Genomic DNA, 23808 nt, shown 5'->3' with positions numbered 1-23808 from the left:
AAAAAAATGTTCCCTCATTTTTTGGGTGTCATTTTTTTAATGTTTGGGTAGTTTTAGTGTTACTCAGATCCTGGGTCAAACCATAACCCAGCGGTTGAGTTATTTACCACCAGGATTTTGCATACTCTTCAGGAGAGAGCAGTTCTAAGCGCCATCGAATTTATGCATTTCTTTGGTAAAATATAGATTTGTGTACAGTTTTTTTATCTGTAAAATCGTTACTGTGATGTATATTGTTCAATTTGTGCAAAGCACCATACGGGCTCACCGTGTGAATCACCTAAAGGAGCATCGCATCTGTCTTTTTGTGTGATGGAAAAGCCTGATGCTTTGCGTAAAATAAACTTTTTACTTTGGACGTTGAAATATGTCCTCAGAGTGGTTTATTGTTTGTTTATGGGCAGATTACAATGCTGTAAATTATATAGGCTAAATAAAGGAAAATAAAGGAAGTTATCATGCAAACCAGTGGTTGTGTGGAGTATTTTACAAAAGTTTAGATGATTTAAGTTAATCTGTAAACATTATTTAATATCTGAAGTAAAAAAAAAAAAAAAGCTAGTATTATAGTAAAAATGAATCAACCCAATTTGCTGGGTAAAATTAACCCAACGTGTTCTGTCCTATATTTACCCAGCCCTAAGATTAAAAACAACCCAAACTGGCCACTGAACCTAGTTGTTTTAGAGTGTGCATATACAGTACAGACCAAAAGTTTGGAAACATTACTATTTTTAATGTTTTTGAAAGAAGTTTCTTCTGCTCATCAAGCCTGCATTTATTTGATCAAAAATACAGAAAAAAAAATGTAATATTGTGATATATTATTACAATTTAAATAATTGTTTTTAAATTTATTATACTTTGAATTATCATTTATTTCTGTGATGCAAAGCTGAGGGGGGGCTGAAAATACTAATGGCCTAAGACTTTTGCACTACATATATATATATATATATATATATATATATATATATATATATATATATATAGATATATACACATATACATACATACATATAGGAACACTAGCTAATACCCTGGAGCATTAAAGATGCAAGAAACAGCAAACATACCAGGAACCAACATCAATGATTAAGTTTGTAAGAGAAGGTGAAAATCCATCAACTACATCAACAACAAACAACTTATTACAAAAGGCCCAGGCATGGGAGATGAGAGTAGATCTGGGAGGAAGATTGCAGTTCCCCCAAGTGGTTCAGACAACCCTAAGACCAGATGTGGTTCTGTGGTCTGACAAGGCAAAGAAGATCATCTTGATCGAAATTACAATCCTGTGGGAAGAAGGATGCCATCAAACCTTTGAAAGGAAGAGTGCAAAATATCAAGATCTTTTGTAAGACTGTTGTGAGAAAGGGTGGCAGGCATAGCTGTTCCCAGTCGAGGTTGGCTGTAGAGGATTCCAGCCCCAGTCAGTAGAAGGTAGCAGTCTGCAGGATGGGGGAGGCAGCAGAAAGAGCCTCATGTTGGGTATGAAATAGGAGAGAGTAGCAAAGCTGGAATCTAGGACGAGAAGATGGGCAGTGATTTGGCCACCACTGCCGACCCACCAACAGGAGGGTGTTATGGTTCAAGGTCGAAACACCCAAAGAGTGTTGGATACTGTCTAGATGACATCAGCTCCTCCTGGCCAAGGCTACATTCACGCAAGGTGAATGTAAAAGAAGAATCTTTTCGATGTGAGTAATATTATATATAATAATAATTTTTATTATTATTATTGAAACATTCTCTGATATTGGCTATTAATATAACCCTTCCCACCCAGAAACATAACTAAGTCAAGGAGATTTTTCTACTTGCCAAAACAAAGGCGTCTTCTTTTAATTGCTCTCAGACTAATATCCAACCTGAGGCATTTAAAGAGGTGCAAACGTAAGTAGAAGTGATGTTTTGTGACGTGCTGAAGCGACCGTTTGTGCCATATTAAGAAGTGATGTTTTGTGTCATGCGCTGAAGCGAAACTCTTTGCGCTTTTGTTCGCTGTCCATCCTATTTCATGATCAGACAAGGGTCGAGGAAGAAGCTGTTATGCCTTCACGCGATGCGTTCAGGAAATAGGCTTGTGGTGGGTAAGTCAGACAAAACATTTATTACCTGTAGGCTAATTTACCAGTGAACTGGTGACAAACTAGTTCATTTCAGATATGTACGTTATTATGAACACATTTAATGGATTTTGCTTAACTGTGCTTATTTGTATGTTATATGGTTTCATTTATTCCAGTAGCCTATAGTTGTTTTATTCATTGTTTATTCATGCATTCATTGTCGTTCTCTCATATTTGTATTGTTCTGTATCTTGTGCCGAGTGTTACTCGTGCTGCACTGGATCGCTCGCGGCAGCGCGGAGACGGACGCTGCAGCTGAGACTCGTCCCCAGTGTGACACTGATGGATCGGTAAAGTCCTTCTGATCAGCCACTCACTGGCTCAGAACAGCTTTCTGTCTGTAATTCTCAAGTTCTTTTCAAGCAGATATTTTAGCTTCACCCACATATGCCACAGGGCTGATGTTAGAGATCCCTGAAGATAAATTATTATCCATAACAAGATTTGCCTCACAAGTGAATTTTACATTAATTTGAATGCAGGCACATGGATTTATAATTTACATTTTATTTTAAAAAAAATGTATTTAATTTCACAATCTTTTGTAAGATTTATACATTATAAACATTCAGTTCTTTACTGTAGAAATGAATGGTAACAAGGTTGCTAATCTGATAAAACATAAAGTAATTAAAAAAGAGAATTGTCCTTAAAGAGTTGATGCTGCTGCAAATTCAATCAATGTAAAATGTTTCTCTTGAAGAATTGTTATATTGGGAAAAATGTCTTTAATAACACACCATAAAAGTAGGCATTCGTTCTTAAAGTTAATAGTTATATGTTTATGTTATATTGAAGTTATATGCTAAATATATTTAAGCATACTGACCATGCAATAGCTTGTGTTTCTCGTGATTATTTAACAAGATTCTGTAAGAAGGGATATTAGGTCTTTTTCTTATTTTGAATCCAAGGCTTAGACAGTTTTTTAACACTTAAAAAGCAGCTAAGAAAAAAAGCAGAACTGATGATTTTACAGAAATTGCTGTGGTATTTTAGTGTTACTGTCAAGCTTCTTTTGCTATTCTGATGAATAACATCAGTGCACTTGTTTTTTTGTTTGTTTTTGTTTTTTTCCCAGACTTTAAGATGCACATTGGAAGAGACTCATTTGATGAGTTCTGACCCAATTAAACTGGATTTCACTGAAGGACAAACTGTGGAAATTTACAGTGCATGCCAACAAAACCGCTCAGATGGACTAAAATGTCTCTGTCACCAAAGGTTTATATCTGTTGGATAAATTATGATTTTTTTTTAATGAAGTTTTGAATGGATTACTCTAATACATCACCTGATATTCAATATGTCATTGATAAATTATAAGTTTAGAATTTTATCTCTAAATTAATAATTGATTATATCTTTTTTTTTATATATGCTTCCTACAGGATAAATTCCTCTATGCATGCATTACAGCCCACTGAGCAATTTAGAAATGGAACATACACTGTAAACTGTGGCAATCATAATGTTACAGTTGTTCAGGCACCACAAAGTAAGTCAAACATAAAATGGAGGAAACATATTTCTATTAATACTAGTACCTAAAACAACATATGAGTTGTTGAGTTGTTTCATTTCATTAAGATGTCTCTTTGTTGTCTCTGTAGGGAGGCCATCAGTTCCAGTGCTCAAAGCTATTGCAAAAGCAGGGTATACAAATATAGCTCAGTTAGTGTGTACCTCTGAGGGGAACCCAAAGCCAACTATCAGGTGGTATGGTAACAGGTAACATGACGTTATGGCCTGCTACCATTGTAGATACTGCTTACGGTGATGGTTTCTTGTTGGGAGAATTTATTACATAAAACAATGCTTTAACTACATATCTGTGATTCAATTGTTTGTTTTCCTTTTAGCCAAAATCCAGAAGAGGGCATGAAAGATAAGTGGTATAAGACAGAGAGCATTGTGATGAGTCACGACTTTGAAAGTCCAGATATAAAGTGCTGTGCAAGTAATTTGCTGGGTGAAGAATGCACTGAGCTTCATCATCTTGGTATGTAATTTTTGAATGTGTTTAAAAGTCTCTTATGTTCAACAAGGCTGCATTTATTTTTAAATTAAAATAACTGTTTTAATATATTTTAAAATCTAATTTATTCCTGTGATGGCAAAACTACATTTTCAGCAGTCATTATTGAAAATCCTTCTGAAATCATTCTAATATGCTGTTAGAATGGAATAGTTTTGCTGCTAAAGAAACATTTCTTATTATTATCAACGTTGAAAATATTTGTGCTGCTTAATATGTTTGTGAAAACCATGATACTTTTTTTTTAGGATTCTTTGATTAATGAAAAGAACAACGTTTATTTGAAATAGAAATCTTTTGTAACATTATGGCCTTTCTGTCACTTTTTTATCAGTTTAATACATACCTTAAGAATAATGGTATTAATGTCTTTAAAAAAAAAATCTTACCAACCCCAAACTTTTGTGTGGCATTGTATATGTGTAAAAACTTTGTTGTCAATGGGTCATGAAAAAAAAAAAAAACATTTACATTTTATCAGTGACTAATTTTACTTGATATGATACTATAAGTTAAAAGTTTTTCAAATATTTACTTTCTTATCTAGAGAACAGATGAATAATGCTGTTTTTATATATGATATGACAGCTATCACAGCTATGCAATCCTTATACCATACCAATATACAACGTTAATATTATATATTATCTATCATCAAATGACCCCCTACTTAAAACTCAGAAACTTTAGATGAAAATCATATAAGTACCCAGATATTATAATATTATATTATCATAATATCTTATCTACCACAATGGAAATGATATTTTCAGCACTGTTTGACAGCATATACAATAAATGATGTAGGATAGGTTATATAGGGGTTTTGGTTTAGCATGAAAACCTTCTGCGAATTGTGTTGGTTATCTTTCAGATCTCAATAGGAATGTGGATGGGCAAAAGGCTCAGACGATTTTCCTGAAATCTGGTCAGTCACTGCTACTCCAATGCACCATGAAGTCTCAGTCTATAGACGTCCCTGAACTGAGATGGCAATTCAATAACACAGCAGTAAGATGTGGATACTAACCATAAAACGAAGTTTCCCTGCTCTGACCATTTGACCATTTTTCACTTATTTTTTTTCCTGCCCTTAATTCAGGTCAAGGGAATCACATCGTTATATTTTAAAAACTGGGCAGAATACTTCTTTATTGAATCAGTGAATGTGACACATAGTGGGGAGTATATCTGCACATCTAAAAACAACCAAGCTGGGAAGACCTACGTCAAGGTCCTTGGTAAGTAAAACCATTGCCATTTCGATTAAAATGTTTCTTAAAAATGTTTTAATATATGACTTTTAAATGATCAGTGAGCTACTTCTAATGTGTGACAATCATTTATTGTGCAAATAATAATTAAAGTGATATTTTTCTTCTATGGGCGATCCTTCCTTGAAAGAAAATGACAAAATCGACATATTGCAGTTGAATGAGAACAACACCATACTAGCACAAAATAAGGCAAGCTTCTGCTTCCAGGCTCTGGTGTTCTCCTTCCCAAAAGCCCAGTGTCACTGGATTACACCAAATCAAACCCAAATAGAGTGCAGAGAAACTCATTATCCTAATTGTAATAGGTATTTACCTCATGCTATCCATTTCAATGCAAATGATGGAGTGTGTTGTTGTGTTTGCTTAGTTTGTTGATTCTCTCATTAGTGCATTTAAGCTGTGTAACCCTGAACCAGGCCAATATCAAATGAAATTAAAGACTCAGCAAACTAGTGTCATAAGGAATATGTCTCTCTGCATTTCAGGTGAGTGGTCATAAACATTTTGACTGAAAAATAATGAGATGTTAAATGTGAAATAAGTTTATATGCAATGCATTTTGCAGACATTCCTAAAATTGCAATTAAATTTCTCAATGATTCAAACATCGTCTCTTGTGAGACTCAAAGCTCCCTACCTGCGACTGTATCCTGGAAGATCTGCCCATCATACCCCAAGTAAGAAGCAGAGATAACCAATGGTATAAACATGACATGCATGTCTTTTTTGCTAATTCATTAAACTATTTATCTGTATATTTTTGCAGATGTATTCATTCTGAAAACTGGAAAGAGATACCTGTTGCCAAGCCCAATGTCATGGACTCAGATCAGTTCTGTCAGAAGAAAATTGACTTTGCCAGACATCACTCGAACAGCGAGGACCATCATATCAAATGCTGCATCACTAACACAGCAGGGACTCGCTGTAGTGAACAATTACAACTGCCAACAAGTGAGTCTAAACCCTAAATTGAATACTAGACTCAGTAGAGTTAACCTAAATGCAGACTATAACATAATCTTACTTATCTTATTAGATCTTAAGAAGGATTTTATAACTCTTTAAACTACCTTTCAAAAGTTTGAAGTTTTTAAATACTTTTATTCAGCAAGGACGCATTAAATTGTTCGAAAGTGATAGTAAAGTATTTTACATTGTTGCAAATGATTTTTTTATTTAAAATGAAATGCTTTTGAACTTTCTATTCATTAAAGAAACCTAAAAAATATTTGATAGCAAAACTAATTTTATCAACTAACATTGAAATGTTTCTTGAACACCGAATCAACATATTAGAATGATTTCTGAAGGATCATGTGACACTGAAGACTTGAGTAATGGCTGATGAAGATTTGCCATCATAGGAATATATTACAGTTTAAAATATATTCAAATAGAAAATATTTATTTTAATTTGTAATAACATTTCACAATATTAATAAATAAATACAGCCTCGGTGAGCATAAGAGAGTTTCGAAAAAAATCTTACCAACCGCAAATGTTTGAACTGTAGTCAAGGACTAATAATGTGAACAATTCCCCATATATTTACATATTTTTACACCACACACAGAGAAACAGAGTTAAATATAGCATGTTACAAAAAAGAGTTATTATTATAGCAATCATTTTTTACTGGGCACTTTTATTTTCCGGGGATATTTATAAAAACATATTTACATTTTTCTTTCTGATATATGAATCAGATATCACATATTGTCTGTCAATGTTAGTTCAGTAATCAACTCTAATGTTCATTTAAATATATATTTAACACTGAGGTTGAGTCACAATTTTAGCTAAATTCATTTTTTCACCTGCTGTTTTCCCACAGATATCCTCAGTATTGATTATGTGATTTGTTTCCTGGTCATCTTTATACTCCTCATGGTCATCTTTGCCTTAATCATCTTTATAAGAGTTAAGGTAAACCTGTACATGCTTCTGTCATGATGACAAACAAACACTTAGAATTATAGATCTTACCTCTTCAAACACAGACTCTCACTCCTTTGTTACAGAAGCCTGGGTACCAGTGTCAGATCCAGATGATTCAGATGATCGGACCCAACGACAATGACTATATATACATTGATTTCAGGGAGTCGAAGTATGACCTGAAATGGGAATTTCCACGAGAAAATCTTGAGCTTGGTAAAGATCACCAGGAACATTTTTGAGACTTGCTATATATATAACTTATTAAGTGTTACAAATTTGTTTTGTGTGCTTTCCGAAGGGAGTGAGCTGGGATCAGGAGCGTTTGGGATGGTTGTGCAGGCTACAGCGTATGGGATCAGCAAACCAGGAGTGTCTATTCAGGTAGCAGTAAAAATGTTAAAGGGTAAGTAATGACATAATTTAACAGCATTCAAATCTAATATCTGTATACATCACTGGCATTTTGGAATATGATGGTAAACGTTTGTTTTTTATTGTTAACTTATGGATTAAACAGACAAGCACCAGGCAGTGGAAAAGGAAGCTCTGATGTCTGAACTGAAAATGCTGACTCATATTGGACACCATGAAAACATTGTCAACTTGCTCGGAGCTTGTACAGGCTCAGGTAAGATTTGGAGAAGTCATGGGTTTCTGAATCATATGCTTTGATGGAGACATATATAGAAAGAGAGAGAGTAGCGTTGATTTCATTAGTATTTTTTCCATTCATTTTTCCCATAGTGATTTTGAAAAAGTCTTTATTAACATGTTGTAAGCCATGAACCAAGCCAAACAGCTATAAGGTGAATCACAACATTACAAACTTTAATTTGAGGCCAGTATTTGGAAATTATAAAGGTTGTGTACCTAATGGCTTTAGGGAGGGAAAGAACTACAATCCCATGAAGCATTATGAATGACATAATCAAATTAAAAAAGTTGTTGATTATATCTATAGAAACAATATATAAGTTTATTGCAAACTAAGTATATATTAAAATATTACAGGATCATGGGTAATGTAGTAGGTAATGTAGTCGAATTGTGCTGTAAAATGTGATTAAAAATAAGTAGCAAACAGATGGCTTGAACAAAAGCATATGCCATCGAATTTGCAACCTCAGACCTCACAACAGTTCTGTCTTTAAAGTTTTTTTTATGTTATCATTAAAATTATTTTCCCTATGCAGAAAAGGAATGGGGATTTTACTTGTGGAACCTACTTGATTATGATTGGTCGGTTGTTTGACCATCAAAAAAGCAGGATAATATAGTCAGCTGGTCCTTATAGCCAAATTTTATAGATTTTTTTGTTTGTTTGTTGTTTTTTGAAATCTACAGGTCCTATTTACCTGATATTCCAGTACTGCTGTAACGGAGATCTCTTGAACTACCTGAAGGGCAACAGGGAACGTTTTCACAAATATCTGACGGACGCTTTCAACAGGGACAGATTCAGGGGCCTCTACCACAACTTCCAGCAGAAGAGAAACTCCAGGTTTGCATAAACATCCGCCAAGCAGAGAATTACAGCAGTGGCTTTTTCAAAAAAGAAAAAAACCCCAGTGTGGACGAGAGGGAAATGAATATATTGTGCTGAAGTGGAACTGTAAATGTAAAGGTGCACATAAATGAATAAACTGTCGTTACTGTAAATGACTGTGTGCTTCTCTCGCCTTGTTGTACTTCCACAGTGAGTATATTGAGCCTGAAAGCAACCAATATGTGCACATGACACTTGCAACCAAAGGACAGGAGAACGAGGCACTCCTCAGTCCCAGCATCAGCTCAGTGTCTACTGTTGAGGGTAGGTGGAGAAAGGGAGAATCTGATTTTTTTCATTAACTGTATGAATTAAACAGTGACTTTTAAGAGGGTCGAATTTGTTTTTTTTTTTTATTAAAATTTCATTTTATTATTATTATCATTATCTTATTCACTTGGTTTTTTTCACTTGAACCATACATGCATCAGATCATAAAACATCAATTTATAGTACTCGATTGCATATGTGATTGCTCATTTTATTTGTTAACAAATAACTAATAATAATTGAAAATACATATTAGAAAATAAACAATTGTTTATGTTAATTCTCCAAAGAAATGCTTGAATGTGAAGACAAACATCAAGAAGAGGAACTTCACAGTCTCACCTATGATGATCTTCTGAGTTTCTCTTTTCAAGTTGCAAAGGGCATGGAGTTCCTGTCTTCTAAAAATGTGAGCTTAACTTTCTGATCATGATACTTCTACTTTCTGCCTTTCAACAGAGATCAAACTAACAGCTTTATTAACTTATTTTTAAACTTTTTTTTCTAATGTTATCTCAGAATACTACATGAGCATGTATCTTCTTTGTTAAATCATATTGTTATATAGTCAATGTAAAAAAGGCTTTAGTGAACAGTTTTCTGCCTACAGTGTATCCATAGGGACTTGGCAGCCAGAAATGTTTTGGTGACACATGGCAGACAGGTGAAGATCGGTGATTTTGGCCTCGCAAGAGACATTGAACATGATTCCAACTATGTTGTAAGAGGAAATGTAGGTATTGTGTGTGCATATATGATAGTCTTGATGTGACTGGTCTTTATTTAGCTGACTTGTAATTATAATTGTATACATGACATTTTTGCAGGTGCGTTTGCCCGTGAAGTGGATGGCTCCTGAGAGTATTTTCAAAGGGGTTTACACAATGCAGAGTGACGTCTGGGCCTATGGCATTCTGCTATGGGAAATCTTTTCTCTAGGTGTCTCTCTCTCTGCTGTATACAGCTTATAACTTGTATTTAGCCAAGAAAATTCTTATAAATCACTTTTGATTAAACATATTTTGTACTAACTATTAGGAGTCACCCCATATCCTGGAATAACTGTTAATGATGGATTCTACAGAATGATTGAAAGTGGATATCACATGGAGCAACCCTATTATGCCGAAGAATCTGTGTAAGTACCTCTATATAAATCTAATTAGTATTTTATATGTATAGTAAAATACTGGAGAATGATATTTAAAATGTGTTTGTGTATGTTTAGTTACAAGGTAATGTGTCGCTGCTGGATGCTTGATCCCGTCGACCGACCTTGTTTCTCCAAGCTTGTAGCTTTCATGGAAAAAGAGCTGTCTGCTTTGGAAGAAAGGGTGACTTTTATGTGAAAGTTATTTTAAAAATGGGCTCAATTTGTTGGTGGATGCACACTTACTGTGATATCTGTCTACAGCTATATTACAATGTTGGAGGATACTGCCACAATGACGTAACATACCAGAATGCACCCATGACTCCTGATGCTACACTGATGGAGAAAAAAACAGATGTCTTCCAGTCCGACACTGAGAATTCAGATGAAAGAAAAGCAGTGGACAGTCCTGGATCAGTTAGAACAGAACCTCTTGTTTGAACATAGGAGTTAAAGCCTTGCATTATGAAAACATAATGCATAACTTGTGCTTCCATTTATAGCTACTTACACAAAGCGTTTTTAATTCCCAAGAGAAAATGTGGAAGTAACCAAAAAAAAAAACATATGCGCATATTTCCACAAAAAAAATGTTTAATAATATTTTAATTAATTAATATCAACAAACAAATCACAACATTTTTCCAGAAGTGTTTACAGTGTAATTAATAACATACAGTATTTGAATGTTGTTTTGTGCAGGAAGCTTTTTTTAGGAACTTTAATATACAACAAACCTTTCCAATTTTAATTAGAATTCTAGGAAGTGTACCTTACCACTGTAACAGCAGAATAATCTGTTTCTGTACTCCATAATGAAGGCTTACCAGAGATGCTGTGCTTGAGACATACAACAGATTATAAATTATTTTATTTCTATTTTATTTTGCAAGTGAAATTGCTCTATTTTTATAACAAAAATGTTATCTTTATTTTTAATTTTTCATTATATTTATTCAGATATCTTAGACATTTATGGTTTAATCATTATTCTTAAAATATTATTTATCATGTAATAAGAATAGTCTGCAGTATGCTTAGTTATGCTTATGCTTAACAGGAATTTAATTTGCACATTTGTGCAGATTTTCTATAAACAATGTAGTCCATAACTTACATTTCAGTGTGTCTTTCTAACAGTCAGCAACTCAAAATCACCTTTACTGTTTAGGTTAAGCATTCTTAACTTTTTCACTGAGACAGAGTGGGCATGATAATTGAAAAGGCGTTAACAAACTGTAAAATGTTTTTGAAAATATTGAAAAAAAAAATATTTGTATGTAAGGTTTAAGATGCAAAATAAATAAATAAACATAAATTGTGCTGCTTTTTGTGTCTTATGATTCAGTGTACTGTAACTTCATAGTGTTTTATAAATGGAATAGGCCTATGTGTTTTGAGTGAAGGTGTTTATATCATAGACCTACAGAGGGTGGCGCCACGGTGCATGATCCAGTGACACCAGGGGTGTAGTTCAGAAGAGAGGGGGTAAGAATATTTAGCATAAGACCAGGAAAACCTCTTACTCTTGGGTCATCCTTGTCCTTATTTGTCCTAAACTTTGTTGTACAACTCATTTCAACTGTTATCAGACCTATAACATGGTCTCAATATTTACTTTGTCATGATATAACATACATAGGCTATTTACAGAACATTACATTTCAAAGCAAAATCTAAACTAATAAAAAAAATACAATATTAACCAAAACCATTTACTGTACAGCAAACAATAAGAACAATAGCTATTGTTTAGTATTTAATCTTTATTTAATTTTTATGATGTCTAATCCATATTTAAGATATTTATGATTATGATTTATGATTAGCCTACGAAGAAAACCATTTCCAAGAAAACCAAGATCAATGGATTTGGTTCATAAGAGGTCCCAGAAAACATTTTACTCATCTCATGTTAGCACAGGCCTTACTAAATCTAACTGGCTAGGCATACATTTATATATTTAAACTATAATCCACCTCCATATCAGCAAGAGTCGATGAAATATATAGGCCTCATACTCTTGCATTAAATATATAAACCCCAATAATCATACCTTTATTGTGTAATGATACCTGCCTCACACTGAGAAAACTAGGCTATATTTAGACGGCAACAGTTACAGTAATTGACCCAATGGACGTTAACCTCGTCCAATATTGGCTTTTGCCATTTCCAGTTTGTAGAGGACACACGCCGGGGCCATGGAGATAAACGTTGTAAATGCTCTAACATACGAGGATTTTGTGAAACTATTCGGTAATGTGGTTGAGAAATGCCCCCTAATTCCGGCTGCAATATGGTCCTACCGGCCATTCAAAGATCTAGCGGACATCGAGGCTCACATAAGAGAATTCATTCACAGCCTACCAGACTCAGGTACATTTTTCTGCTTTGTGTATTTACCAAAAACACGTTTCCTGACGCTTTAAACACAATGTTATATTTACTGGTTAAATGCATTAAATGTGTTCAGGTAAAGAGGGCGTTTTGCGGTGTCACCCTGATTTGGCGGGTCGGGACACCCAGAACGGGACTCTAACACGCGAGTCTCAAGAAGAGCAGAGTCAAGCCGGGATGACCACACTGGATTCCGCAGAGAGTCTGCAAATGTATCGTTTAAACACAGAGTACAAGGAGCGCTTTGGCTTCCCTTTTGTCATCTGTGCCCGTCTCAACAGCAAAGCAGACATTGTGTGCCAGCTGTCTGAACGCCTGAAGAACGACCGCGCAACGGAGCGAGAGCGCGCGATCGAAGAGGTGACAAAAATCTGTAGCCTCAGGTTACGCAATATTGTCCTATCTGGCATTCAAACCAAACTGTAACTCAAGTTACCATTGCAAAAATTGTTCACTGCATGTTTCTACTTGATGGTAAATATTTCTTTAAGTAACAGACACAAAAAATAAGTAGGCAATAGGCTTTGTAAATGAATTGATCCATATGAAATAACATTGTTATAAAAACGTTAACCCCTTCAGTTATGAAAACGATATTTCTCAGTATTGTCTTCTGAATGTTTTATAACGTCCAGGTTTTTAAATGTTTAAAAAAAACTTTTTTTCCCTCTTGGTTATGTGAACGTTATAATTAAGGGAAAGTAGCCTATTTGATCATTTTGCAAACGCAATGGGAAAATTATTTTTGAATGTTATCTGAACCCTCTGAAGCTAGTAAGTAACATCCGAATAAATTTTTTCAGAAAAACGTTCCATGAATGATGTATGGTTTTGTGCTAATGTTTTGAGAACGTTATTAAAGAGTCTTTTAACGATGTCCTCTGAAAGATTAACGATGAACGATGTCCTCGACAAAGTGATTTTGAGGGAATTCCTAGATATGACACATATGTTTTTGGCGCCTCTAACGCAGCAAGTTAACATTGTGATGCTCTGAAAATCTATTGTGATCAAACATCTAATGTTGCAACGGTTACCTCCTATCAAGCATTCGAGCATCTATTTAGCAATTTATTGTTTGATTAGGTTTTATGCTACCGGCATGATAATTAATAATGATTCATTTCAGTAGCCTAAATGATATTATTGCATTAAAATGGTGTTCTTTTTGACGCATCGGTTAATAAACTTTGGGTTATGATTAGCCTAAAAGGCTATTCTTTTTACTATTCTTATTTGCACCAAATTAAAACAAATGACATGACGCCACACAGCACACATGCTTTTAATTTGTTTAGTAGCTGCATAAATAGTATGAAAGATAATTAATAAAGAAATTCATGATAGAAAGGCTTTTTGACTATATTCGTTGTCTATCTATAAATATGAATAAATTCCAGTTTTAATAATGTCCAGTATATATTTGATAATGTTTTTAAAATGAACATTTGATGTTTCAATGACGTCATGCAATTCTATTACACAAAAAGGACCTTCCAATAAATCGGCTCCACATGCATCGCCTCTCACACAACTGAGATCGCCCTCTACTGTCAATCTTTTAGCAGTACTGTACAGATTTAGCGGATTTGACTGACTGTTGTCAGTGTCACAGGTGAGAGTGAGACTATGTGGCACGCGTATAGTTCCACTCATTGATGGCAGGCTGATTGATTGTGTTGATGACACGTCTCTTTTGGTCAGTGTTTATTTTACGAGTCTTGTGGGACTGGAGGTACGTGAGTGCAGGGGTGAAGGGGGTCCCTTTAGAGTTCCCGGAGCGACACACGACTCATCCTTGAGACCCCCGGACGTGATTGAGGAATCCTGTTCGGGATCCACTCCTCTGGCTCTCCTCTTGTCCTCCTCCTTTTTCCACTTCATGCGTCGGTTCTGGAACCAGATCTTGATGTGTCTCTCGGTGAGGCTGAGGGTGAGCGCGAGCTCCACGCGGCGCGGGCGTGAGATGTACTTGTTGAAGAGAAACTCTTTCTCGAGCTCGAGCAGTTGCGCTCTGGTGTAAGCTGTCCGCGTGCGCTTGCTCTCCTCGGCCTCTACCATGTAAGGGCCTAAAACAGAATTACAGGAGTTTATTTAAGTAAGGTCATGTTTTCGACACAGTCACACCATCTGCCTCTGATGATATTACAGTTTAAAAGTTATCTGAACGTTTGGGCGATATATAAAGTTTAACTCAAAGGTCAGAACCTCCTAACTGAATTCAGTTTGTAGTTATTATTAATATAATAATATATTAAAACGAGTAGTCTACTAAATCAGTCTAAAAATGAATTTATTTAAAGTAAAAGAAATCAAGATCAATTTAATTTTCACTGTGGAATTGGTCCATTAATAGGAGACTTTGCATGTGTCAAGTAATATTTATGTTCATCAGGTCATCATTTTAATCCCAAAATAATAATATTAATTCTATTTTTTTTTAAATTGTATCAAATTCTATAGGGAATTATTTTTATAATGTTATTGTTTTTTACTTTTATTTTACATTTTTTTTATCATATTTATTTTACAATAATTAATAATCGTAGCATAATAATAATAATATACATAACGATTAATATTGTTCTCGAAATTATGTGAATATTTAGAAAAAGAAATAATCAGGCAACTAAAACTCATCAATTGTATGCAATCTAGAATTTCTAGACTATTAAAGAAACAAAAAATATAACTTTCTTTACATCCTTTCTTACGGTTTTCTTCTTATGGGAGATTTTAAGAGAGAAAAAAAGGTATACGTGTGGCCTAAACTGTAGTGAATGACCGCTCAAGAAAAATGGGGTGTGTAGATTACTGAATTATGGCTATTTTGAATTATAAACTATTTTTACCACATTAACACTTTTCAGAGCCGCGTGTCAGCATTAAGATGTGGAAAACTACGACGCTTTTGGGAAACCCATTGTCAGAACACTGGTCCTGTATATCCTTTTCTTTTTCTGAACATCGATGTAGGGGTTTGGAATATACGAGAATATATTGTTGTTATTTTTAACTAAATGGGATGATAATATAATTATCCAGGCTACTTTTAAACAGAGATAGTGCAACACAGTGATTCTTTTAAACACTTCGGAGATCATAAGCATGAATTTGACTTGAGGGCCTACTTTCATATTATCAAAGGTTTTTTTACTTAAAGGTGAACCTAAAGATTAATGGCCGAGGTACGAGAGTTACCTGTCCACTGTCCTTTCCAGGCGTGCGTGTGAGATTTCGTAGATTTCATCCACGGGAATGGCAGGTGATATCTGTTCCGATCCCCGCACAGGTCAAGAGAGTCTTCATAACCGCCGAGCGTCTGTAGAGAAGTCTGGGGAGTCTGGGGAAGGTGAAGATGAGGCCCTGCCAGATCATCCCGGGTCGACATGTTATAAGAAGTAATGTCGGTAAGATTTGGCTGGTCCTGGCCGCCCAAGGACGATGAGTCGTAGACGGACTGAGTCTGTCTACTCATATACAGACACGGTGGAGGGTTTTGGCTGTAGTCTTCGTTGGGGTGTCTCTGGAAGGCGCAAGCGTCCTTATACAGATGGTTAGGAGGGTAAAAGTGCTCTTCCCGATTCATGATTGCCACAGACCGGGGAAACCGTGCTGTACACGAGCACATGAGCCCGCGCCCTGCCCCTGATCAGGACCTCTGCTCTACCTGCAGTCTGAGCGTCTGGCGCCGTTCGAGGGCCTCATAGGTGTGCCACCGTGAACATGTGACCCTGCTGCACCATTGGTTTCACTGTTTACTCAAAGCTGTCAACTGGCAGCAGATTCTGTACCTGTTTCCTTTCGACTGCCCCGCGGTTTGACAATAATTGAACCGAACTGACCATGCTTACATCAATGCCCTTGGCAAACACTTTCTGTTTGCCTGCGACTAAATGTGCTACACCTGCAGTTGTTAGATTCTACTGCAAAGACAGGTGAATCGGGGAATCCGTTCCTCTGCTCTTTTAAATGAACACCGAACGGGTAAAAAAATAAATAAATAAAAAAAATAAAAAAATTCCTTACAAATGCAGAATTAAAGAGAAAAAAATATATTTTTATCAACTTCCGAAAGAGGAGAGACATAGGCTATCAAAGGCAAAATCCTCCAGACCTGTCTGAACTTGATTGACTTTAAGGAAAAACAGAATATGAGAACAAAGCAACTACACTTATAAAGGTTCTTTATTGTCATCTTTGGTTCTTTTAAGAATATTTAACGTCCATGGAAACTTTCTATTGCACAAAAGGATAGTAAGTGAGATAAGCTATTTAGACTTTTAAAATGTTCTTTGGAAAATGGTTCTTTCAAGAACTGTTCACTGAAGACTGTCGTTCTTTCAAGAACTGTTCATTTAGGGAATTAGAGAAACCAAAACAGAATATCACACACTCTAAAAATGGTTGGGTTAAAAATAACCCAATTGGCAACCCAGCGCTGGGTAAATATTGGACCAGACAGAACACGTGCTTGGTTAAAATAACCCAGCATGCTGGTTTACACATTTTAACCCAGCATGCTGGGTTATTGAGAAAACCCAAGTTAGAGTCATTTTTTACCATTTGTGTGTTTGCATTTTTTGTGGTTCTGGGTTATTCTTGCTGGGTTATTCTCATAATTTTGCCTATGCTTAAGAAAACAATCATGGATTAATAAATAATGAAGAATACAGGTTATTTAGACTGCTAAAAAAATATTTTTAATGCAATCTCACATTCACAAATGTGTCAAAATTTGTACCAATGACAAACGACATGCAATTTTCTTCTTTTTTGTTTCCAGCAAATGCAAAAATCACAGAAATACAGGTGCAATAAATAAGAAAATTAGTTCTGAAGACCCGTGTCTAGCTGTTTAACTATTACATTTTGACATGTTTAACTATTTAAATACACAGTGAAATGACATTGACAAATAAAATTTAAAAAGACAGAGAATGCAAAATCATTTAAAAGATGTCCTTAAATTTATATCAAGTATATAAAGATTCCTAGGTAGATGTGCTTATCTACAGAACACAAGTTAAGATAGTTTCGATGAAATCCGAGAGCTTTCAGACCAGGGTGAGTAATTAATGACAGAATTTTCATTTTTGGATTAACTATTGTCAAACACTTAGAAAGCTTTGAAGCGAAGATCTACAGCTGAGAGCAGTGTACTCTGCTATAGAGCCTGTCTATGGAAGGACAATTTTCAGAAGGAATTGCAAATTATATTTTCAATTGCGTTTTCCACATGTGACAAATTGTGACATAGTCCAAACACAATTGCAAATCTTGCATTACTGTTTGCGTTTTCATGATGCACAGTGACTGCCAAATTTCAAATGGAAAAGCAAAGTCCATTTGCTACTGTATTTTCCATGTATTATGAGTAATGAGCCTGTCATATTGAAAAAATACAGCGTCAAAGCAGGCTTTACAGTATTAAATAGGAAAATAGTGTGTAATAATGCAAAAGGGACAACAGTAAACACTCAATTTTCAATTAAAGTTCATCATTGATTCAGTGATTTATCGTCCAGCTGTGCAATCAAGTCGACGATATCGCTGGATATTAAGTGTCCCCAACTAAGCAAGCCAGAGGCGACAGCAGCAAGGAACCAAAACTCCATCAGTGACAGAATGGAGAAAAAACCTTGGGAGAAACCAGGCCCAGTCGGGGGGCCAGTTCTCCTCTGACCAGACGAAAAAGCAGTTCAATTACAGGCTGCAGCAGAGTTTGATTGTGCAGAGGACTCATCTGGTTCCCGCTGTCTTGGAGACAAGGTCTTTACTGGGGATCTATCTCTGGGGCTCATCTAGTAGTCCTGGTCTCCGCTGACATTCAGGGCTGCAGAGGTCATCTCTAGGTGCTGATCCACCATCTGATCTGGATACAGGCTGAATCCCGGGTGACTGCAGTGACCATCTGATCTGAATACAGACTGGATCCTGGTGGCTACGGTGACCTCGGAATAAGAATGAAACAGACTAATGTTAGCATAGATTCATCATAAGAACATCGGGTGTTATTAATTACCACGTCTGTTTTTTTCACTGTGTCGCACATGTAACGTGCCAAAACTCAAATGGAATCGCAATTACTTTAGCATTTGAAATTTCCCAATGCCTCACATGGAACCTGTGCTTTTAACCAAATATTAACCAAATGCTTTCACCTGAGGAATAAAATATAGGGTAAGATGTATAGGCAAATAAGAGTAGAACTGCAATGTTGTTTTGCTGACGTGCATCAGAGCACAAACAGTGAGAGATTTGGGGTAAAAACCTACAAAATATCTCCCAATACAAACACACCCCATAGTATAGTCCCACCCCTGACACGGATTGACAGGTTTTCCGTGTAAGGCATCTGAAATTCAAATGCTTTTCAACTGCGTTTTGGACTATGTCACAATTTATATGCGTCCCACATGTGGGAAAATGCAATTAAATATACAATTTGCAATTCCTTTTGAAAATTGTCCAGAATGTCCTTACCTGTCCATTGATTATGATCAATGCCTGAGAGATCTGCTGGTATTTTCAAATCGCCATGACAGATGGATGGGGTTTTGTGGACTCGGTTAAGGAAGTTCCACGTTTGTTCCAACCTATAAAATAAATTAAACAAAATACAGATTGTTTTAATAGCAATGATTCACCTATGAGTAGGTCTACAGAAGGCTGAATATGCTATAGTGATTGGCTGAAAGGTGTGCTTTCAAACTGTGTAATCAATAGGATGTTCCAGTCAGTATAATCACAGTTTTACATTAATATGCTGGCTATATCGAAACACACAATCACAGTCACTGGCACACAGATATGTGAGATCACACTGCATAGGCACACATAAATTTCTATGACAAGTCACGCAGGTACTGGGTTACTCCGCAGCTTTTAAATAGCCCATATATAAACAGTTATAGGTGTAACGTTACCAAAGTGATTAAGGACAAGTCAAAAACACGATCTGGAAAAATGGGTATATGATGAATTCGCTCATTATAAATTATGTACATTCTGAACACAAAGTTACAAAGTGCAGCTTTAACTATAGCACGAAACAAAATTATATGTGCGTTTAAGTTACGCAAGAGTTAGTTGATTTTCACAGACAAACAATTATGTATGTTAAATCTATAATAAACATGAACTTACCGTTAGACGTCTCCATAAGACTGCACTCGACGAGTTTTTTTCTCTCACAAATGTTTCCATGTTCTCTTCTGACAAGAAAAACAACATTTTGAATTATGACTTACCAAAAACCTTTATTTACGTATGTAAAGAGACTTTATAAACCACACAGGCATCAAAAATCATCACACTAACGCGGCCTACTCACTCGCTGTGCGTGCGCGCACTTTAAAATGTATCGAGGCCCTGAGACGTCGATTCTTTTAATCAGGAATCACTTTGTCCGAGAATTGAAGAACCGGTTTATTTAAACCGGATCGTCGGTTCCTTTTAGATCTGCGGTCCGACGACATTGTACGTAATTTGTATGATTTACATGTCGATATATAGACAACTGCAGGCATTTGCATTAGAGCAGAAAGTCATATTCACTTATTTTAACTCATTTGACTCACTTAAATGTTAAATTCGCTTTTCAGTGTCAGAAAATCTTTCCTCTGTTTTTCACAGATATTAACATATTTCAGCTTTCCGTCACTGTCTGATACTTAATAAAACTGTATTAATCTTTCATCTCAGATACCTTAACACGATTATGCGAGTAACGTACACGTAGAATAGCCGTCTGAGGTAAACTGTTCATCATTTAACATAACTAATGTTGGCCTGTAGAAGTTTAAACAGTATTGTTGCCGCAAAAAAAGTTATAATTCTGCCAATTTAAAATAATTATTAACGAAAACATGAAATAACTTACCTTAAAACAGTTGAAACCCAGTTGCTTTGCCCGTTGTCCTTCCAAAATGACAGTTAGGGAGCGATTTAAACATCTTCAAGGCGCGTTAAATAACCCAGTGCTGGCCTGAAACAAACCCAGCGTTGCAAACCCAGCAGGTTTAACCCAACACCTGGTAAATTGAAACTACCCAAAAGTGTTTAAAAAAGTAATAAAATAACCCAACAAGATGACCCAACAGACTCAGCCCCAGCATTTGGGGTTAAAAAATAACCCAGCCGTTTTTAGAGTGTATGGCATCGCTTTCACCTGTGGCAGAATAGGCTATAATATTAACCTTTTTTTTCTCTCGTAAAAAAGAGCGCGTGGGCTTCTGAATGTGCACATTAAGAGGCACCATTAAGTCCTTGTAAAATCTATGGACACTGGGGACAAGGACAATCACACACCTCTCAACGTTGTCCGTCTTTTGCTTTAACCAAGCTTATCTGCCATTAAGCACACACGTCCATGGTCCATTAAACTAAAGTTCTCCTGACTAAATAAAAACGAACTGCTCGGGGTAAACGAATTAACATGGAGAGTGAAACAGAACTCAATTAGTCTGAGATGTGTGCGCAACGTGAGCGCAGGCAGTCCGATGTCTGGAGAGGTCAGAACAAGGGAGAAATGGGCAGCATGAAAAGGTGATTTTCAATTAGTGGAATTTCCCAAGTCTTATATTTTGAATCAACAACAACAAAAATAATTATTTTAAAAAATAAAATAAATCAAATTAAATAGATTTAAGCGTTTTATTGTATCTACAATTTTTCTTCATCGAAATTAAATTAGCCAGAATTTTTTTATTTGTCCCAGAAATCCATCAGAACATCCATTTGACTTATTTGCATAAATAATTAAATAATTTTTTACAAGTTTAAGACAAAGGACATTAAAATCATTATTCTTTAGTACAATCTTGCATTTGTCAAGACTTCAAAAAGTGGCAAGTTAAGAATCACATGACATATAGGCCTATATATGTTTCACTATATTCAAGCAAAATTCGAGTAATTCAGACTACATGGCATAGTTCTGTGTTTGCATGTACCTCTTCAAATAACAATAATGGCACTTTCTCTCCTATCTTAATGGGGCTCTCATACGACATCATAAAAATTCAGGCAAATCCATGAAGCCTTGCAACGACGCTTAATGGTGTTTATATATGACCTCGTTTGAAAAAGGAAGGAAACCGTTATCCGCGACTATTTTCACAATGTTGAAAGAGTGCAAAATGTTTTATGAAGCGTGAGTGAGACGACGCTATTTGAAAGCATCTCCATGGAACGTTATAAAAGGGATAATGGTGTAAAGTGATATCTAATGTAGCTTTGCCATGCTACAGAGGAAATACACAACTTAAGGCACTGGTACATAAAATCGGCTAGCAATTAAAATGGGGTTTGAGACTTCAGATAAAACGCAATAAACCAGTTAGGAGACGAGCAAAAACGTTGAAACCACTTGTATGTTTGAGTAGGAGTAATGTGTAGCTATAAATGTCCAAGTGCGACTCGATAATGGGAGTTCAGATAAATCAATGCTACAATTGCGTTATGTAAAACCACAATCAGATGTTGATAAACCCGATGGCCTACACCCACAGGATGCTTCGTCTTACAAAACTAAAGGAAAACGCAGTTTTGGCAACACTCTTAAATAAGTTGCTGGTTTGTTTTGTTTTTTTAAAATTCAATTCGTGCATTTTGATTTAAATTTCCTATCACATCACATGCGAGGTGCGAGTAATCAGGTGAATCACAGAAACTAAGCCTTTTTACTTTTCAGACTCTTCAATAAGAAATAATAACAGTGGCAGAGAACAAACGGCGATAAAATATGTTCGCTTAGTAGTGACAGTAAAGCTTGGGCAAACATGTCAACCCCCCGCAAAGGAATGATAATGACATTTAAACTGGAATTCAAGCCGCACATTGAGGAAAATCTCAGGCGCAATAATTCATTCCGGAACCACGCACTGAATGACGGAAACATCTCCCACAAACACTCGCGTTTATTTCACAAACGTTCATTCTAAACGTTATCATCATAATCATTTATTCATTAACAAAATATCATTTTTGAAAAAATATAAATTATACAACGCAAACACATAATATATAAACATATATCCTACTTCGTGTGTGACTGTATTCACACACACACAAAGTATGTGTTTATACAAACAATACATTTCAATACATTTCTATAAATAAAAAAAGAAACAAGCCTGAGGAGAAACTTGCAATACACAATGACGTATTAAAATAGCTCTGAAAATCGTCCTTTCAAGTCACAATGATATTCACAGTCTCTCCCAATAATCTAATTCCGTCTTTTAGTTTTAAAAAATGCTATTTAATATTATTGTTCAGCACCTTTAATGGCAAATGGAAATTAGCAGAATTGTAGGAATTCATAGGTGTGTTCATGTAGACAAATAATTTGTCAAAAAAAAAAACCCCACAACATTACCCCCACCACCATCATATTATCTTACAACAGTATACATACCCCTCACTCACTGCTTTCTGACTTCCGGGGGAGGTGGGGGGCGTGTCCTCCGGATGGTGACCGCGTGAGGAAGAGCGGTGTTTTGAAGTGTGTGAATGAGACTCGGAGCGGTATCTTCCGTGTGAATGAACTCTTTTGTGGTTGCACTTCTTTTCACAGTCCGTGTTTCGATGTTTTTCTCTCTCAGAAGCGAGCTGATCTGAAGACAGACGCGTCACAGCAGGAGACATTTAATCCTAAAAACACAGCAATTTAACCAGCTTTTAGATGCAAGATACAGGCGCGATGACAGGCTCAATAACAACATCAACAAAGACCGCAAATAAAACGTTCTGCACCTCTCAACATTAATATCTAGCTACACTTACCATCCAGTAGGACCCATCGTCCCAGCACGGACTTTTGCTCTGCTGGCTTCCTTAAGGAGCTTCTCTCCTCCACTGCTTTCCTGTTGGAAACGGTTGTAAGCGAAAATGGCATAGCCTGCCTCTCTAGTTCACTTTCATCCTTGACTTATTTAAACTTAAACCACATTCAGTGTTAAATTCTAATTTATTTCAGCTCTGCTTGCTAATTATTTACTTACTAAACTCGAGGACCCAAATAAGGACCCCGTTTGACCT

General features: G+C 35.8%; 2 protein-coding genes and 1 pseudogene across 2 annotated transcripts; 2 read left to right on the top strand and 1 right to left on the bottom strand.

Annotated features, from left to right (window-relative positions):
* The first annotated feature begins 1943 nt into the window (after positions 1-1943).
* Positions 1944-10903, top strand: LOC109099626 (receptor-type tyrosine-protein kinase FLT3-like). The gene is made up of 24 exons (XM_019113143.2): positions 1944-2093; positions 2334-2422; positions 3214-3356; positions 3524-3630; positions 3746-3863; positions 3995-4134; positions 5045-5181; positions 5273-5411; positions 5575-5752; positions 5835-5932; positions 6013-6124; positions 6214-6401; positions 7286-7377; positions 7473-7605; positions 7691-7795; positions 7910-8020; positions 8737-8893; positions 9090-9202; positions 9499-9617; positions 9819-9941; positions 10036-10147; positions 10247-10346; positions 10437-10542; positions 10623-10903. Exons 1-24 carry the CDS (start codon positions 2021-2023, stop codon positions 10800-10802), a joined length of 2973 nt encoding a protein of 990 aa, XP_018968688.2. The 5' UTR covers positions 1944-2020; the 3' UTR covers positions 10803-10903.
* Positions 10904-12517: 1614 nt separating this feature from the next.
* On the top strand, positions 12518-13558 carry LOC122135352 (2-oxo-4-hydroxy-4-carboxy-5-ureidoimidazoline decarboxylase-like). Its single transcript, XM_042714350.1, has 2 exons — positions 12518-12741; positions 12839-13558. Exons 1-2 carry the CDS (start codon positions 12567-12569, stop codon positions 13186-13188), a joined length of 525 nt encoding a protein of 174 aa, XP_042570284.1. The 5' UTR covers positions 12518-12566; the 3' UTR covers positions 13189-13558.
* A 193-nt stretch (positions 13559-13751) lies between these two features.
* Positions 13752-16788, bottom strand: LOC109099796 (annotated as a pseudogene).
* Between the last annotated feature and the right edge of the window lie 7020 nt (positions 16789-23808).

This window comes from Cyprinus carpio, chromosome A24, assembly GCF_018340385.1.
Source record: "Cyprinus carpio isolate SPL01 chromosome A24, ASM1834038v1, whole genome shotgun sequence".
Classification (NCBI taxonomy): Eukaryota; Metazoa; Chordata; class Actinopteri; order Cypriniformes; family Cyprinidae; genus Cyprinus; species Cyprinus carpio.
This window is presented reverse-complemented; position numbering and strand designations above follow the sequence as displayed.

What these genes read in the sequence shown, in the direction of transcription:
- LOC109099626 (XM_019113143.2), top strand. Translation starts at nt 2,021, where the DNA reads ATGATCAGACAAGGGTCGAGGAAGAAGCTGTTATGCCTTCACGCGATG. An exon ending in AAATGTCTCTGTCACCAAAG is followed by an intron (nt 3,357 to 3,523) that starts GTTTATATCTGT and finishes TGCTTCCTACAG; the next exon opens with GATAAATTCCTCTATGCATG. An exon ending in ACGAGAAAATCTTGAGCTTG is followed by an intron (nt 7,606 to 7,690) that starts GTAAAGATCACC and finishes TGCTTTCCGAAG; the next exon opens with GGAGTGAGCTGGGATCAGGA.
- LOC122135352 (XM_042714350.1), top strand. Translation starts at nt 12,567, where the DNA reads ATGGAGATAAACGTTGTAAATGCTCTAACATACGAGGATTTTGTGAAA. An exon ending in TCACAGCCTACCAGACTCAG is followed by an intron (nt 12,742 to 12,838) that starts GTACATTTTTCT and finishes AAATGTGTTCAG; the next exon opens with GTAAAGAGGGCGTTTTGCGG.